The following is an 18,611-nucleotide window of genomic DNA, read 5'->3' as shown; positions in this document are numbered from 1 at the left end:
GCTGAATTTATTGAATAATATCCATAAAATGTTCAACTCAGCTACTAATTATTTATTTTAAAAAATTATCAATAACAATGACAACATCATTGATTAAGTACAGTTAAGTGTGAGACAGTGGCCAACTCTTCGTAAGCCTGAGGATACTCCTCCATTGGGTATTATTACTCCCACTGTAGTGTTGAGGATATGGAGCTCAGGAAGATTATTACATAATAATGTAATAACCTTGGAGACTTTTGTCCAAAGTCTCCAAGTCAACTCCTGGATTAGCCAGTATTTGGACCAAGGTCTGTCTGGCTTGTAATTTTGTGATTTCATTATACCATACTGACTGTCTGATAAGAATAGGAAATATAAAGTGAGTTGAACATCATACTTTCTCTAAGAACAAGTTGTAATTTCTGTTTTTTTTTTTTTTTTTTTTTTGAGAGGGAGTCTGGCTCTGTCACCCAGGCTGGAGTGCTGTGGCCGGATCTCAGCTCACTGCAAGCTCCGCCTCCCGGGTTTACGCCATTCTCATGCCTCAGCCTCTTGAGTAGCTGGGACTACAGGCGCCCGCCACCTCGCCAGGCTAGTTTTTTGTATTTTTTTAATAGAGACAGGGTTTCACCGTGTTAGCCAGGATGGTCTCGATCTCCTGACCTCGTGATCCGCCCGTCTCGGCCTCCCAAAGTGCTAGGATTACAGGCTTGAGCCACCGCGCCCGGCCTTCTGTTTGTATTTTAAGAGGCTGTTCATTCCTTTCTCTCCTTATGAGTTCTTGGTTCTTGGAGCACCTTTGCATGTAAGATATAATACTGTGCGAGAAGAGATCTGTGATGCAGTTGCGATGGCTTCTCCCGTGGATAGCATTTCTGGTTTTGTTGTTGGAATTCCTCTCAGTTTGGGAGACAGGCTGGGAGAGAGAGTAGGATTTCCTGAGTCAGCTGCCTCTTGCTGGAGTTAGGAAGAGAATTGGTTGACTGAATATCTCTGGCCTCTTTCCACAGAGGAGGAAGCTTGACGCTGTCTATTACTATATGCGCAGTTTAGCTGCCAGCAACCCTATCCTGACTGCCAAGGAGAGTCTCATGAGCTTGTTTGAAGAGACCAAGCGGAAGGTGAGTGGGGATGTGGCAGAACCCTTCCTTCCTCGAATAATGCATTTATTTCCCTGAGTGTTGGTGTGTCCTGGCTCTGTGCAGTGGCAGGATCGTAGCTGGTGAGGTTTATCTGAGGTGCGATTATTGCTGAGTGTCTGTGTGTCCTCAGGGAATGACTCATAGCGTCCTTAAGTGGTCCCGTCAGACTGTGCTGAGGGATGATCGGTCAGCCCCTGTGCAGGACAAAACTGTGATCTTCAGGAGAGCTGTCAGGGGCCCTTGGATGTACATGTACATGCTCTACAGAATTGATAACTTTTATGAGACAAAGCAGATGACACTGCTACTTTGGGACTGTGGTACAGTCTTTTTATTGTCAAATAAACAAATACCGGTGAGGTGAGGCTTTTCTCTGAAAGCTGAATCTCAGGCGAATCTGAGCTCATGTGTGTTTTTTGTTTTTGAGACAGAGTTTCGCTCTTGTTGCCCAGGCTGGAGTGCAATGATGCGATCTCGGCCCACTGCAACGTCCACCTCCCGGGTTTAAGTGATTCTCACGCCTCAACCTCCCAAGTAGCTGGTATTACAAGTGTGCGCCACCACACCCAGCTAATTTTGTATTTTTGATAGAGATGGGGTTTCACTATTTTGGTCAGGCTGGTCTCAAACTCCTGACCTCAAGTGATCCACCTGCCTTGGCGTCTCTTAAGTGCTGGGATTACAGGTGTGAGCCACCACACCCGGCCATGAGCTTATGTGTTTGTATGTTTTATAGGCAGAACAGATGGAAAAGAAGCAACATGAAGAATTGGAACTGAGCCCTGACCAATGGCGGAAAGGAAAGAAGTCTACTTTCCGGCATGTTGGAGATGACACCACTCGCCTGGAGATCTGGATTCATCCATCCCATCCACGGTCTTCCCAGGGCACTGAGTCTGGGAAGGATTCTGAGCAAGAGAATGGGCTGGGCAGCCTGAGTCCCAGTGATGTAAGTTCCTGAAAGTGATACAATGAGCCCAACTAGCTCAGTAGGCCTGGGTGCCCTGGTTCCTACAGCTGTGAGGCACAGATACTTCCCTCTGATTGCAAGGAAGACAAACCACTTGAGGCTCCCTGATGGTCTTTTCTCTTCTCATGGATGCTTCGTCTTTATTATGTACTTCCCCCTCTCACCACTATGTGTCACTGCAGAATTTAGTAAAAGTAGGATTCGAATTTTTTTTTGTTTGTTTGTTTGTTTTGTTTTTGTTTTTTTGGCTGCTTTTTGTTCAGCGTCATCAACATGATGCTTTTTTAGGATTCTATGTGGGATTTTGTACTTATTTTTTCCTCTTGTTTGACCTTATATTCTGAGACTGAACTAAAGTAGCATGGATAGGTTGGTTAGTCTGATTTGTGATCAGCCTTCTATGGGATATCCTCTTTTTTTTTTTTTTTTTTTTTTTTTGGGACGGAGTCTCGCGCTGTCGCCCAGGCTGGAGTGCAGTGGTGCGATCTCGGCTCACTGCAAGCTCTGCCTCCCAGGTTCACGCCATTCTCCTGCCTCAGCCTCCTGAGTAGCTGGGACTACAGGCACCAGTCACCGCGCCCGGCTAATTTTTTGTATTTTTAGTAGAGACGGGGTTTCACCGTGGTCTCGATCTCCTGACCTTGTGATCTGCCTGCTTCGGCCTCCCAAAGTGCTGGGATTATAGGCGTGAGCCACCGCGCCTGGCTGGGATATCCTCTTATAACTCTTGGGCGGAGACTTTTTCCTTCAAGCCGGGATAAATGACAGTAGAAAATCACAGGCTTGTTTAGAAGATTTCTCCTCTTCATTGACTTAGGAAGTAATTATCGACAGTGTGCCCGTCACTAAAGATATAGTGGACAAGATCTCTTGCTGTCTCAGTGCATTCTAGTGGAGGATGCAAGAGACTGAATAGGCAGTTATAGTGTAATTAATTTTGTTTTGGGGTTCACACCCAGTATATGAGAGCACATAGCCATGGGACCAAAGCAGCCATTGGTCAATTGAAGTATAAAGAACAAGTAGGAGTTAGCTCAAGAAGGAAAAGGGAGGTGATAGTGATTCCCAGGCAAAGGAAATAGCATATGCAAAGGGCTGAGGCTGGGGGGAGAGAGAGAGCACAGTAGGTGGAAAATTGCAGTGGCTGGTTCGTTGTGCCTTAAGGGTAAAATTTACCCAGTGGGTGGTATAAGCTGGGGCTAGATGTTGAAGGGTCATACGATAAATTATTTGACTTTATCCTGAAAATAGTTGGGAGCTATTGGATGCTTTAAATAGGGGAATAACGTCTGCCCTTCAAAAATACAACCCTGGCCGCTTTGTAAAATGTTTGGAGAAGAGTAAGACTAGAAATAGGAGACAAGGAGGGTGCTACGGTAGTTCCAAGTGAGATATGAAAAAGACTTGAACCAAGAAATGGCTTTGGAGGTGGGAAGAAGTGAACAGACACAAGCCATGTTATTACGGTAGAATCCAAAAGACTTGGTTGAACGTGGGGAGCTCAGGGAGAAGAAAGAGTCAAGGTCCAGTGTGGTGGCTGCCGTCTGTAATCCCAGCACTTTGGGAGGCCAAGGCAGGAGGATCGCTGGAGCCCAGGAATTTAGTACCAGCCTGGGCAACAAAACGAGGCTTCTGTCTCTACAAAAAAATTTTCAAAATTAGCTGGGCATGGTGATGCGGGCCTCTGCTCCTAGCTCCTCAAGAGTCTGAGGCAGGAGGATTGCTTGAGTCCAGGAGTTCAAGGCTGTTGAGAGCTATGATCCAGCCTAGGTGCCAGAGCAAGACCCCGTCTCAAAAAAAAAAAAAAAGGTCAAGAATGAGCCCAAGAGCGTCAAGGCTGCACCACTACACCCCAGCCTGAGTGACGTGTGAGACCCTGCCTTCCAAAAAGTGAATGTATACAGTCACAAACAGGGTTGGTCTCTGTTGCTCAGGCCCGACCGAGTGCAGTGATGCGATCCGACTCCTGAGTTCCAGTGATCTTCCTGCCTCAGCCTCCTGAGTTGCTAGGACTATAGGCATGTACCACCACACCCAGCTCATTTTTTGTAGAGATGGAGACTTGCCCTGTTGCCCAGGCTGGTCTCAAACTCCTGGCCTCAAGCAGTCCTCCCGTGGCCTCCCAAAGATCTGGGATTACAGGCATGAGGTATCATGTCTGTCCCATTTTATTTCTAAATATACAAATAATATATGAATATAGTTTTGGTAAAAACTTGTAGATAGAATATAATTTGTTTTCTAAACTTGATGAAGCTATTTATATATTTTCAGCTTGTATATCATCCTTGGGTAATTATTTCCCTTAATTTTCTTTAAATTTAAATCTTTGAGTTTGGGCTTTTCGTTTTAGGCTACCAGCCCTTGAAGAAATCTGCAGTTTCTGGCCTGGCGCGATGGCTCACGCCTATAATCCCAGCACTTTAGGAGGCCGAGGCATGCGGATCACTTGAGGTCAGGAGTTCGAGACCAGCCTGGCCAACATGGTGAAACCCTGTCTCTACAAAAAAGTGAGCTGGGCGTGGCGGCGCACTCCTGTAATCCCAGCTATTCGGGAGGCTGAGGCAGGAGAGTTGCTTGAACCCAGGAGGCAGAGGTTGCAGTGAGCCAAGATTGTTCCATTGCGCTCCAGCCTGGCAAAGAAGCGAGACTTTGTCTCAAAAAAAAAAAAGAAATCTGCAGTTTCATAACTTTTCATTTATCTAGCCAGGAAACCACACTGCCATTTTCACCTGCTTTCTCAGGCCCAAGTTGGCTTCCTATATTTTTTTTTCCCTCACAGTAGGTCCCAAGAGCTCAACTTGCTTTCTCTGTTCCTTGGAACACACACATTGATAAGAAGTAAGCATTGAGGATACAAAAATTAAAATAACCAAAAATGATTTGTAACCTCAAAGAGCACTGGTTCATGTGAGGAAGACATAGATGTGTCGTTACAGTTCCGTGTGGTCAGTACTGTGATAAAGGCAAGCATGAGAGGCTGTGGGAGCATGCAGTTGGAACACCTAATCCAGTCATGGTTAGGGAAGGCTGGGGCGAGGCCACATTTTGCAGCTTAAAGATGACATAAGGGCATTTCTACATGGAGGCATGAAAACGTGGATGAGGTGTGGAGGCTTTGGGAACTGTGAATAGTTCAGTATGGCTGGAGTCTAGAGTGTGAGAAGTTCTGTGAGCAACTTGAGTCATGCTTGACATGTTCCTTTCCTCTGTTCCACATCCAGTCAGTACCACCTGGTTATTAGGAGGTGGATACTGTTGAGTCCACTTCCTAATCGTAACTTGAAGCCATCCACTTCTCTCCTTTCTCATTGCTGCCATAGTAGTTCAAGCTATCACCATTTCAGTAATCCATATACTATTGAAAGAAGTCCCTAATGGTCTTTTCAGATTTATTCCTGGTCCTTTTCTGGCCTTTCTTTTTAGACAGTAACCCAAATGAATGAACTTCCAAATACCCATTTCTGATCATGCCACTCCCTTCTTGAAAGTGTTTAGTTATTTCTGTTTGCTCTTGTAATCAGGTCTAAAATCCTCGACATAGTGCACTGGGCCCCTCATGATCTGGCTCCTGCTAGTATAAGATATCTTATACTTTTCATACTTTTTTCCTTCCTTTGTTAACTGTATTCCAGCCACACTGGCTTCTTCCTTGAAGGATTCAAGCCCTTTTCTGGCTCCTGGCTGTCATACATCTCTCTGCCAGCAATGCACTTACCTCTCACTGGTGTTTCTGCCTTTATCAGTCACTTTCTTTCTTACCCTTCAGGTCTCAGCCTAAATGTCATGTTTTCAAGGAAGCGTTTCCTGATGCCTGAGACTGGCCATTTCGCCTTTGTAATACCACATTTCTGGTGTAAGTGCTTTTAAGTGTAGTTTTGTGAAGATCTTTACCTTGCTAGATTGAAGGCTCTGTGAGAGTAGAGTCACATCTGGCGTGTTCACTTCTTTGTACCCAGTGTCTGCATATGGAAGATTCTAGTTGATACACAAATGAGGGGAAGAGCAGCAAGGGATGAGGCTAGAGAAGGTAGCAGGGGCCAGGTCCTTCATAAATATTTTGAGGTTTGGCTGTCAGGTATTGAGGATTTTTAATATTTTTGGAGTTGTGTTGGTCATGTTTAAAAATCGATATATAATAATTGTACATATTTATGGGCTACGTGTGATATTTTTATACATGCATAGAATGTGTAATGATTAAATCGGTATGCAGAATATCCATCATGTCAAACATTAGTCATTTAGGTACTAAGGATTTTAAGCAGAGGGATGATATAATTGGATTTCTATAATGATCACTCTTTCCAATACTTCTAGTACTGGAACAAATTTATTTTGTTTTAAAAGGAACTTTCAGGTTGCATAACTAGTAACAATTCATTGTCTCTAAATTAAACAGAAATTTATGTATAGTTTAGGCTGGGTGCGGTGGCTTATGCCTGTAATGCCAGCACTTTGGGAGGCTGAGGCGGGCCAATCACCTGAGGTCAGGAGTTCGAGACCAGCCTGACCAACATGGTGAAACCCTATCTCTACTAAAAATACAAAAAAATTACCCCAGCATAGTGGTGTCTGCCTGTAATCCTAGCTGCTCGGGAGGCTGAGGCAAGAGAATCACTTGAACCCGGGAGACGGAGGTTGCAGTGAGCCAAGATCACACCATTGCACTCCAGCCTGGGTGACAGAGGAAGACTTTGTCTCAAAAAAAAAAAACGGTATATATAGTTTAAAGTGGTAGTCACTTGTATTCTTTCCTTCAGAGACATCATTGTTAACTGATTGATGTCCTTCCAGACCTTTTTCTAAGCCTTTATAAGTATATACATGTGTGCACATACCTATAAAAACATGAAATGCATTTCAAAATTTTTTTTGAGAGACAGGATCTCCCTCTGTTTCCCAGGCTGGGGTGCAGTGGCATGGTCACGGCCCACTTGAGCCTCTATTTCTTGGGCTCAAGTGATCCTCCTGCCTCAGTCTCCTGAGTAGCTGGGACCACAAGTGTGCCCCACCATGCCTAGCTAATTTTTAAAAAACGTTTTGTAGAGATGGGATTTCGTTACGTTGCTCAGGCTGGTCTCAAACTTTTAGGCTCAAGCGATCCTCCCACCTTTGCCTCACAAAATGTTTGGATTATAGGCATGAGCCACCAAACCTGGCTGAAATATATTTTTTAACAGAAAGGGGGATAGTACTATATATAACAATCTGCAACTTATTTTTTAAAGTTATTATTTGGACATAAATTATTCCTGCTATAATGTAGTATATACATTCCTAAAAATTACTGTGCTATGCAAAATCATGCAATAAAAACCGCAGGGCTTGTGCAGAAAATGGAATTAGCACCACCCTCAAAAAACTTTCTCAGTGACGTAATTTAAAAGATAGGAACCTGATTTAAAACTGTTGTACAATTTTATACATGTGAAATGGTTAAGAAATATGTACATACGGCCGGGCCCGGTGGCTCACACCTGTAATCCCAGCACTTTGGGAGGCCGAGGCAGGTATATCATGAGGTCAGGAGATTGAGACCATCCTGGCTAACATGATGAAACTCCGTCTCTACTAAAAATATGAAAAGTTAGCCGGGTGTGGTGGCGGGCGCCTGTAGTCCCAGCTACTCTGGAGGCTGAGGCAGGAGAATGGCGTGAACCCTGGAGGCGGAGCTTGCAGTGAGCTGAGAGATCGCGTCACTGCACTCCAGCCTGGGTGACAGAGCGAGACTCCGCCTCGAAAATAAATAAATAAATAAAAATAATAAATATGTAAATACTACATTAAACATAGCACTTTACCGTGAAAAAGACATAAAGTTGGCCGGGTGCAGTGGCTCATGCCTGTAATCCCAACACTTTGGGAAGCTGAGGCGGGTGGATCACCTGAGGTTGGGAGTTCGAGACCAGCCTGACTAACATGGAGAAACCCCGTCTCTACTAAAAATACAAAATGAGCCAGATGTGGTGGCGTATGCCTGTAATCGCAGCTACTCAAGAGGCTAAGGCAGGAGAATCGCTTGAACCCGGGAGGTCGAGGTTGCTGTGAGCCGAGATTATGCCATTGCACTCCGGCCTAAACAACAAGAGCGAAACTCCGTCTCCAAAAAAAAAAAAAAAAAAAAAAAGACATAAAGTTGACATGTGGAAGTGGACTTGAAAAGGGTTACAGCTTGTGAGTTATTGTGAAGTGGTAGAAGGAGGGTTACTTAAAATTTGATGGACAGAGGCCGGGTGCAGTGGCTCACGCCTGTGATCCCAGCACTTTGGGAGGCCGAGGTGGGTGGATCACCTGAGGTCGGAAGTACGAGACCAGCCTGACAGTGAACATAGTGAACATAGTGAAACCCTTTTCTCTGCTAAAAACACAAAAAATAAGTTGAGTATGGTGACGTATGTCTGCAGTCCCAGCTACTTGGGAGGCTGAGGCGGGAAAATCGCTTGAACCTGGAAAATGGAAGTTGTAGTGAGCCAAGATCGCAAAATTGCACTCCAGCCTGGCAACAAGAGCAGAACTCTGTCTCAAAAACAAAAACAAAAAAACATTTGCTGGACAGTCGTAACAGCAAATGTGGATAGGCGTGGCTCATAACATATGATCATGTGGTGAACTGGGCTAGCTGTAGATGTTTGGGGTGTGTGCATGTGTATGTTTTGTGTATTCCTATGCAGCTTGATTCAGCTGGATGCAGTTCTCTGTTCACCTGGTGTTTCTTGTAAACAAAATCACACATAAGCAAAGACAGAGGTTGTGTTATGCCCAGATTGTTCGTTTATATATTTATGGCAATGAAACAAATTCTCATTTTCAAAATGAACATTATAGCAGAACTGGGTGATTAGCCTTAATTGGAATTGTTCCTTTGACAAGTCCTAGAGAATTTCTAGCACAGACTACTTAAATTTAGATTCATGAGTAAACAAAGTTTGGCTTCAGGTGGTTGTTAGTAACAGTAGTAACATCCCAACTAGTTTGTTCTCTGCCAAGCATTTGCTTTGGATCTTTCTCTCGCTCTGAATGATTGCAGGAGGTTAGCTTGTGGGTTGTTGGTTTTTAGTCTTGAGATGTGGTTTGGGTTGAACATCCAGCCTGGGGAGGGACTGCCAGCCTCAAATGCAAGTAGCATCCTATTGAGATTCACATTTTAACTCTTCCACCTGCCACGCAGGCCCCTCCAAATCCGTGTTGCCACGGTTCTGGGCATTCTTTATTTAGCGGCTATGTTTTCTGTTCTTCGTCTCCCTTTAGAAACGGGATACTGCTTGTCAAATGAATTGTTGCTGACAGGGAGTTAATTAAGGATGTTAAATTACAACATCAGAAATCATTTTCACACTGAAAAGGGTCTCTGATAGAACTGCTGAGGATTTTTTAGATCTGATTGTTTTATTATCAGCATCTTGAATAGAATGTAATACATGTCTGTCTGCTGGGGAAGAAAGCATATAGGATTGGGAGTGGTTGATAGATGATAGACTGATAGACTTTTTTTCCTTTTGTTTTGTTTTGTGACAGAGTCTCTCTCTGTCTCCCAGGCTGGAGTGCAGCGGCATGATTTCGGCTCACTGCAGCCTCCACTTCCTGGGTTCAAGTGATTCTCCAGCCTCAGCCTCCTGAGTTACTGGGATTACAGGCGCGCACCACCATGCCCAGCTGATTTTTGTATTTTTAGTAGAGACAGGGTTTCACCATGGTGGCCAGGCTGGTATTGAACTCCTGACCTCAAGTGATCCACCCACCTTGGCCTCCCAAAGTGCTGGGATTGCAGGCGTGAGCCACCACGCCTGGCTTGTATTCTTTATATTGGTAGGAAGGAGCACAACCCTTAAAAAACTTACTCATAATAGAAAAGATAGGAACTCACATAATTAGGTTTCTACCTTTTTTATGCTCATGCCTATGTTTTTTTTTTTTTTTGCCCATGCTTTTTTATGCCTATTCCATCCATTATGCTCAGCTAAATACATAGAGACAAGGTCTTGCTATGTTGCCCGGGATGGTCTCAAACTCCTAGGCTCCAGCAGTCCTCCCCTCTCAGCCTTCCAAAGTGTTAGGAATACAGGTCTGAGCCACTGCATGTGGCCAATGGGTGTTTGTCTCTGAAACTTGAGGAAATCATTCCTGTCCTGGAATGATTGGGTTCACCATTCCCAGTATTTTCTCCAACCCACTCTGACTGTTCCTGCAACATGCTCGGTGCCGATTGTAGAAACTATGTCTTTAAACAAGATAAATGCCATTGTATATTTGGCCAGGCTCTTGTCAAACCTTCCTTCTCCTTGGCCTCTCTGAATGTTTTGTGGTTCTGTCTGGACTGTACCATAGAAGCTCCTAATCTCTATTATCCAAATAGAATGTAATATGTGTCTGTCTGTTTTCCTTTTTCTCTCCTGTTTCACCCAACAAATGAGTTTGTTTCCCTTGGTCTGTCTCCTTTTGCTCTTCTTCCTTCTGTTACGTATCATTATCTATTTTATTTCTTTGCATAATGTCTTTTTTCAGGACTTATTTAGGTCTGGAGAACTTAATGCAGTTGCCCTTGAGTTTTTGGAGTAGAAGACTGTGTTCTGGGCTCAGTGCTTCAGCAGACTAAAGTTTATCCGTTCTGTTGTGCCAGTTTTGTGCTAGGATTGTAAGGATGAATACACTATTGTTATTTTCTCTGATTGTGTAGTCTAGTGTATAGGTCAGCAAACTTTTTCTATGAAAGGCCAGATAGTAAATTACTTTGTAGGCCATATGTTCTCTGTTGCCACCACTCACCTTTACTGTTGTACCACCAAAGTAGCCGTGGACAATATGTAAATGAATGAGCATGGCTGTATTCCATTAAAACTTTATTTACAAAGACAGATGGTGGATTCAATTTGGCCTGTGGGCCTAGTTTGCCAACTTCTGTTCTAGTGGAAGAAATGGTTACATAAATAGAATACAGTATACAATTGATTCTTGTTATTTCTGATGGTTATGTTCTATAAATTCTATAAATTCACCACAAACACTGAATTAGTGAATACTGGATCATTGCTTCTAAGGGAAATACAGAATTATATCCTTTCAAGCCTCTGGTCACAACAGTTTATTCAACTGATCAATATCTAACCTTGTTTTTTGGGGAGTTTTTTTGAGACAGAGTCTCACTCTGTTGCACAGGGTAGAGTGCAGTGGCGCGATCTCTGCTCACTTCAACCTCCGCCTCCCGGGCCCAAGGGAATCTTGTGCCTTAGCCTCCCGAGTAGCTGGGATTATAGGCGTGCATCTGGCTAATATTTATTTATTTATTTGTTTATTTATTCATTTATTTATTTTTTGAGACAAAGCCTCACACGGTCGCCCGGGCTGGAGTGCAATGGCGCAGTCTCTGCTTGCTGCAACCTCTGCCTCCCTGGCTCAAGTGATTCTCCTGCCTTAGCCTTCCAAGTAGCTGGGACTACAGGCATGCACCACCATGCCTGGCTAATTTGTGTAATTTTAGTAGAGACGGGGTTTCACTATGTTGACCAGGCTGGCCTGGAACTCCTGACCTCGTGATCCACCTGCCTCAGCCTCCCAAAGTGCTGGGATTACAGGCGTGATCTACCACGCCCGGCCAGTTATATAACCTTGTTTTATGTGGGTTTCTGTTTAAACACACCTTATTTAATATGTATTGTTGATTCATTAACATTGAGCTCACTGCCTGACATCACTGTAACTCACAGCTGAACGAGGCTTGTCTAATACCCATTTTCCCCGTAAAACACATCACAGCCTTCTTGCACTTAGGAGTACTAGACACACTTCATCACACTCCCCAAGCACAATGGCGTGGGGGCCATGTTAGACAACAGAATCACCAACAAAAATGTCAGAAATGTGATACTAAATACACCACGAAGAGGATGCTTTTTTTTTTTTTTTTTTTTTTTTTTTGTGAGACAGAGTTTCGCTCTGTTCCCCAGGCTGGAGTGTAGTGATGTGATCTCAGCTCCTCCGCCTCCCAGGTTCACGCCATTCTCCTGCCTCAGCCTCCCGAGTAGCTGGGACTACAGGCGCCCACCACCACGCCTGGCTAATTTTTAGTATTTTTAGTAGAGATGAGGTTTCACCGTATTAGCCAGGATGGTCTCGATCTCTTGACCTCGTGATCCACCTGCCTCGGCCTCCCAAAGTGCTGGGATTACAGGCGTGAGCCACCGCTCCCGGCCAAGGACACTTATTTAAAGTATGACCTGAAATACAAAGGCAGAGAGTTGCTTTTTCTGACCTTCGTTAGCTAGGAACATGCACGTTGGGTGACTCAAATTTTGTGCTGCTCTGTGCATGTGTAAGAATGACTGTGAAAGCATCAGGAGTAGTGATTTTGGGGTTACGAGTAAGTTTTAGCGAGTAAGTTAATTCACAGTGCAGAATTCGTGAATAATGAGGGTTGACTGTATTGTGGTGGGTGCCAGGAGGGAGGTATGTATTGGGGACTGTGGAGATACAGAGAGAGGCTCTTGGTCCAGTCCTGGCAGAGGCATGGGTTGGGGTGAGGAGAGAGGAACGTGAATTCAGAAGGCTTCCTGGAAAAGTTACCTGGGCAGATTGAGAAGAGAGTGTTCCAAACAGAAGTAACAGCATGAGCAAAGACAGAAGGTGTGAAACAGCAGAGGGCTCACAGGGCACCTCAATCTGTGGTAATTTGGAGGCCAGTGTGAGAAAGTTGGAGGGTAGCGAGGAGGCTGAGCCTTCTGCCAGAACCACATTCTAGTTTGGTGCCATGGTGTGCACTTGGGAGGTGGTCAGCGGCTGATCTCCCATAATACACCTTAGGATTCTGGAAATATAATTTGTTTCTGGAATTTCTCATTGTTTACTTGTCGTGTCTGCATTGTTAACTGAGCAAAAGCAGCACTGTTCCATCCATTAAATTTGGTAGGGTGGAGGTTGACTGAATCTTTTACCCCACAGCTTGCTGACTTAAAAAGTTGAAGGGCTATTCTTTTAGACAATGCACTTAGGCACTTTGAACTCAAACATAGTAGTGTCTCTCTGTGTCTTGGTTGTTGGAGGAAATTGCCAATGGTTTGGGTTAAGTAGGGCAAAGCTTTTTTTCTTTCTAATTAAAAAAAAATTTACAGCTTTTTATTTTTATTTTATTTTTTATTTTTATTTTTTTGAGACGGAGTCTTGCTCTGTTGCCCAGGCTGGAGTGCAATGGCATGATCTCAGCTCACTGCAACCTCTGTCTCCCAGGGTCAAGCGATTCTGCCTCCTCAGCTTCCTGAGTAGCTGGGACTACAGGCGCCCGCCATTATGCCCAGCTAATTTTTATAGTTTTTAGTAGAGATGGGGTTTCACCATTTTGGCCAGGCTGGTCTCGAACTCCTGACCTCAGGTGATCCACCCATGTCAGCCTCCCAAAGCGCTGGGATTATAGGTGTGAGTCACCATGCCTGACAGCTTTTTAAAATTTACAGGATGGTCTCAAACTCCTGGACTTGGCTGAGCATGGTGGCTCACGCCTGTAATCCCAGCACTTTGGGAGTCTGAGGCAGGCAGGTTATTTGAGGTCAGGCCCCAAGACCAGCCTGGCCAACATGGTGAAACCCTGTCTCTACTAAAAATACACAAATTAGCCAAGCATAGTGGTGCATGCCTATAATTCCAGCTACTCAGGATATTAAGGCACGAGAATTGCTTGAACCTGGGAGGTTGTAGTGAACCAAGATTGCACCACCGCACTCCATCCTGGGTTATGGAGCGAGACTGTCTCAAAAACAAACAAAAACCAAGAGAACAATTTCCTGGACTCAAGCAATCCTCCTGCTTCAACCTCCCAAAGTGCTGGGATACAGGTGTGAGCTACCATACCTGGCCTTATTTTTCTGTTTTATCAAAGTAATACAATTAAAGTTACACCTGTAGGCCTTCCCTCCTGTGTGTAGAGAGAAACTTCTCAAGCCACATGAGTAGAGAAGAGCGAGTTCAAGAAATGTTAGGCGTCTGATAGACCAATTGTTGTTTTAAAAGATTGAGTCTGAGGCCGGGCGCGGTGGCTCAAGCCTGTAATCCCAGCACTTTGGAAGGCCGAGACGGGCAGATCACGAGGTCAGGAGATCGAGACCATCCTGGCTAACACGGTGAAACCCTGTCTCTACTAAAAAAAAAAAAATACAAAAAACTAGCCGGGTGAGGTGGCGGGCGTCTGTAGTCCCAGCTACTTGGGAGGCTGAGGCAGGAGAATGGCGTGAACCCGGGAGGCGGAGCTTGCAGTGAGCTGATATCTGGCCACTGCACTCCAGCCTGGGCGACAGAGCGAGACTCCGTCTCAAAAAAAAAAAAAGATTGAGTCTGAAAATGGCCTTTTCGTAAGGAAGCATATTGAACTAGTGACACCTTAGGGCATGGGGCATTAATTTGACGCTCCCGTGCATAGAAAGTGTATGACCTTGTTTCAAAGGCTGGGTTGTAGTTGGAAAAGTGCCTAGGCTGTAATGCTGGAGTTGGTTTCTAAGTTAGTGGGAATAGAGGTTGAAAGAGATCACACAGAGGAGTGATTGCCTTTTAAAGTTTTTTAATTGAAGAATTTTTTTTTCCTTGAGACATGGTTCTTCTGTGTTGTGTAGGCTGGAGTGCAGCAGCACAATCATAGCTCACTGCAGCCTCCATCTCCCAGGCTCAAGTGATCCTCCTGCCTCAGCCTCCCAAGTAGCTGGAACCACAGGCGTGTGCCACCACGTCTGGCCAATTTTTTTTTATTTTTAGTAGAGAAAGCGTCTTGCTGTGTTGCTCAGACTGGTCTCAAACTGAGCTCAAGTGATCCTCCCACCTCAGCCTCCCAAAGTGTTAGGATTACAAGACGCCTGGCCTCTAAAGAACTATTTTCAATAGGTAATGTATTACGTAGGTGTATATGTGATTATATTTCTTCTCTTGCATTATTAGTAGTATATGATGCACGCTGTTACATTCACCTTCCCCCGCCCCCCATTACCACTGGACTTGGGAGATCCTTCCCTGAGTAATTGCCTCAGATCCATTGTATCTCTCTAGAGGCTGGCTGTTAACTTTCATAATTTTGTCTAGTATTTGTATGTCAGAGCCAGGATAGTGCAGAGCTTTGGAAAGTCCTGAGTTCAAGTGCTAGTTTTTTTTGTTTTTTTTTTGTTTTTTTTGTTTTGAGACAGAGTCTCTCTGTCACCCATGCTGGAATATGGTGGCACTATCATAGCTCACTGCAGTCGCAAACTCCTGGGCTCAAGCCATCTTTTTGCCTCGACCTCCCAAAGCACTGGGATTACAGGCCTGAGCCAGCACGCCTGGCCTGAAGTCCTACTTTTATCAGATATTAGCTGTGAAACTTTGGGCACGTTCTGTAACCTGGCTGAGCTTTAGTTTTCTCATCTGTAAGATGATGACAATGATAACCTTATTTCCCTAGGGCTGGAACTCATAGTTTCTGCTTGAAATTTTCCATGCTGCCTCTACCCAAATCTCTTGTGATTTTCTTAGAGGCTCTATTTTAAGTTGAGAATGACAGTTTTCTTTCTGACTTGGAATATGTGGCTACACAAAGTTGGATAGTATATTTCCTTTTTGCATTTAATCGATAGACAAGCCAAGTGATAGTTGGTTAGCAAAGGAGCATAGCTTCCCTGTGGAAAACCCAGGCCAGGTGGCCTAGAGCACAGAACTTTCACATGCTCCACTTGTTGTATTTGCTTGAGGGCTGTTTTTTTTTTTTTTTTTTTTTTAAGTGTACAGTTTTTTGTTTTTTGTTTTGAAAGTATGTTATGCAGGTGGCATTTTCTTTTCTTTCTTTTTTTTTCTTTTTTTCTTTTTTTGGTACAGAGTCTTGCGCTGTCACCCCAGACTGGAGTGCAGTGGCATGATCTCGACTCATTGCAACCTTCACCTCCCAGGTTCAAGTGATTCTCGTGCCTCAGCCTCCCAAGTAGCTGGGATTACAGGCACCTGCCACTACACCCGGCTAATTTTTGTTTTTTTTTTTTTTTTTTTTTTTTTTTTTTTTTTTTTGAGATGGAGTCTTGCTCTGCCGCGCAGGCTGGAGTGCGGTGGCCGGATCTCAGCTCACTGCAAGCTCCGCCTCCCGGGTTCCCGCCATTCTCTTGCCTCAGCCTCCCGAGTAGCTGGGACTACAGGCGCCGCCACCACGCCCGGCTAGTTTTTTGTATTTTTTAGTAGAGACGGGGTTTCACCGTGTTAGCCAGGATGGTCTCGATCTCCTGACCTCGTGATCCGCCCGTCTCGGCCTCCCAAAGTGCTGGGATTACAGGCTTGAGCCACCGCGCCTGGCCAATTTTTGTATTTTTTAAAGTAGAGATGGGGTTTCACCATGTGGGCCAGGCTGGTCTCAAACTCCTGACCTCTAGTGATCTGCTCGCTTCAGCCTCCCAAAGTGTTGGGATTACAGGCGTGAGTCACTGCTTCCCACCTAGTATTTTCTTTAGACTCATCATTTGTCTTTTCAGTGCCCCTTGCATAGTTTGTCCACCTGAGCTGCTGCTGCTATGAAAGCTGCCATGTGTGAGTGGTACACATCTAATTCCTCCACCCTCCCCCCAAAACAGTTATAGATCAGAGCATGGTTTTATAAGGTTTCCTTAGGCAAGGTGACTTGCTTTCTGTTGGAATGAGTTCTAATTCCTAGAGTTGTATCATGAGGCTTTAGGTTGATAGTTTGAGAGCCAGTACCCATTAAAAAGCTTCGAAAAAGCTTTTAGACCAGGCACAGTAACTCATTCCTGTAATCCCAGCACTTTGGGAGGTTGAGGCGGGAGAATTGCATGAACCCAGGTGTTGGAGACCAGCCTAGGCAACATGATGAGATGCCATCTCTAATAATAATAAAAATATTTTACTTAAAAAATACATAAATAAGTAAATACGTTGAAAAAGAAAGCTTTTGGCCTGGTTTTCTCTGTATAGCGCAAGCATTGATTTAATCTATAATGATAAAGAATAGTTGAGTGTCTGTGCTGGTAGGTAAATGCTTTATCTGTGATAACCCAGTTATTTCATTGTCTTGTAATTATATCATCATGACAGAGAAAGCCAGCTTAATTTTTTGGCCTCATGGATATAAAGACTCCATATCTTGCTGGAAACAGTGACTCACACATGTATAATCCCAGCACTTTGGGAGGCTGAGGCAGGAGGATTGCTTGAATCCAGGAGTTCATGACTAGCCTTGGCAACATAGGGATACCCCGTCTCTACCAAAAAAAAAAAAAAAATTAGCCAGGTGTGGTGGGTGGTCTTCGTTACTCGGGAGCCTGAGGTGGGAGAGTACTCTGGGCTGGAAAATCGAGGCCGCTGTCAGTTTTGACTGCTCCACTTCACTCCAGCCTGGGTTACAGAGTGAGACCCTGCCTCAAAAGAAAAAGATTCCATATCTGTAAGGTGGGCATCAGAAAATTTTTTAGGGTTGCCATGAGTTGACTTCATGTCTTTAATTAGTCCTATGCTTTTGTAAAGTAGTTTGCAGTACGTACCTCAGGCTATACTCTTCACTCTGGAAGCTCTTTGAAAAGTGTGTGAACTGCAGTTTGGCAGCACGTGATGACAGGAATTCATTAGAGCCTCTTTCTATGGGAAGAAGCAGATTGGTTTTCTTTTTCTTAGGCCATAAGAAACCACTTAGTGAGATTACCCTCAAAGAAGGTCAGAACCAGAACCTGATTTTTCAGATGTTGATAATGTGAGGTGTGTTGCAAGGAGCAGCCCCTAGTAGGCAAGGACTGGAACTGCTTGCCCAGATCACTGCTGGACTGTAAGGCCAATGTCTTTGTGGTTGGTAGTGAGTGCAAGTTTCTCAAAGTACATCGGCCCTACCTATAAACCCTTAACGCCCCAAATGACCTCGGTCACCAAACCACTTCAGGGCTTTATTTTTATCCTATCCGTTTTGTTTCAATATGTGAGGTTGGTTGCTTTCCTCTAACAGAGCAGAGTTCTCTGGGGGGAAGAAACAAGAATGCCAGGGTGCTGTTGAGGCTGGTTAAACACCAAAACCACACTCTTCATCTTGCTGGGGTTGAGACGTGACATAAGCCATGCTGCAAACGCCAGCTTCCACGCTGAAGAAACCTCTCGGTAGTCACTTTGTTTATTTTTTGTGTGCTGTGTTTTTAGGCAAGTAAAATATAGAGGAATAAATGGTGTACCTTCCCATTCTGCTGTAGATAGAAATCTGATTTTAAGATTGGGCACTTGCTTAAAATCTACCATTTCCCAGCTTAAGGTTTTTCGTCTTCCCCAAGAGTGTTGATGAGAACTCTCAAAACTCACCAGGTCTCAGGAAGCCGGATTACCAACATATCCTGTTCGCGTGCGTGTGTATATTCTGTGTTACCCACAGGCCACTTTCCACCCCACGTGACCTTTAGTTACCATCCGGAAAGTCAGGACCCAGATACCCGTCAGAATTTCCAGGCCTTGGTTTGGTTTAGACATTTTAGAAGATGTTAACAGCAATAATTGTAAAAAGACTTTGAGTGGCACGCATGGTGAACAGAAGGTACCAGATC

The 18,611-nt window shown here is 44.4% G+C and overlaps 1 protein-coding gene across 9 annotated transcripts in view; it reads left to right on the top strand.

Annotated features, from left to right (window-relative positions):
* The window catches only part of SMG6 (SMG6 nonsense mediated mRNA decay factor), a 243,592-nt gene that overhangs the window by 19,174 nt on the left and 205,807 nt on the right, over positions 1–18,611 (top strand). For 7 of the 9 annotated variants that reach the window (XR_012425112.1, XR_012425113.1, XR_012425114.1 and 4 more), the window contains 2 exons: positions 993–1,103; positions 1,861–2,073. Coding sequence is in view for 6 of the 9 variants with exons in the window: in XM_005582468.5 (XP_005582525.3) it covers positions 993–1,103; positions 1,861–2,073 (324 nt within the window). In the remaining 3 variants the exon portion in view is untranslated. Of the gene's footprint in view, positions 1–992; positions 1,104–1,860; positions 2,074–4,447; positions 6,245–18,611 lie in introns of those variants that run through there. The other 2 variants (XM_074018203.1, XM_074018204.1) reach the window with 1 other exon arrangement.

The sequence above is a fragment of the Macaca fascicularis genome, chromosome 16, assembly GCF_037993035.2.
Source record: "Macaca fascicularis isolate 582-1 chromosome 16, T2T-MFA8v1.1".
Lineage (NCBI taxonomy): Eukaryota > Metazoa > Chordata > Mammalia > Primates > Cercopithecidae > Macaca > Macaca fascicularis.
Note: the sequence above shows the minus strand (reverse complement) of the source record. Positions and strands in the feature narration are given on the sequence as shown.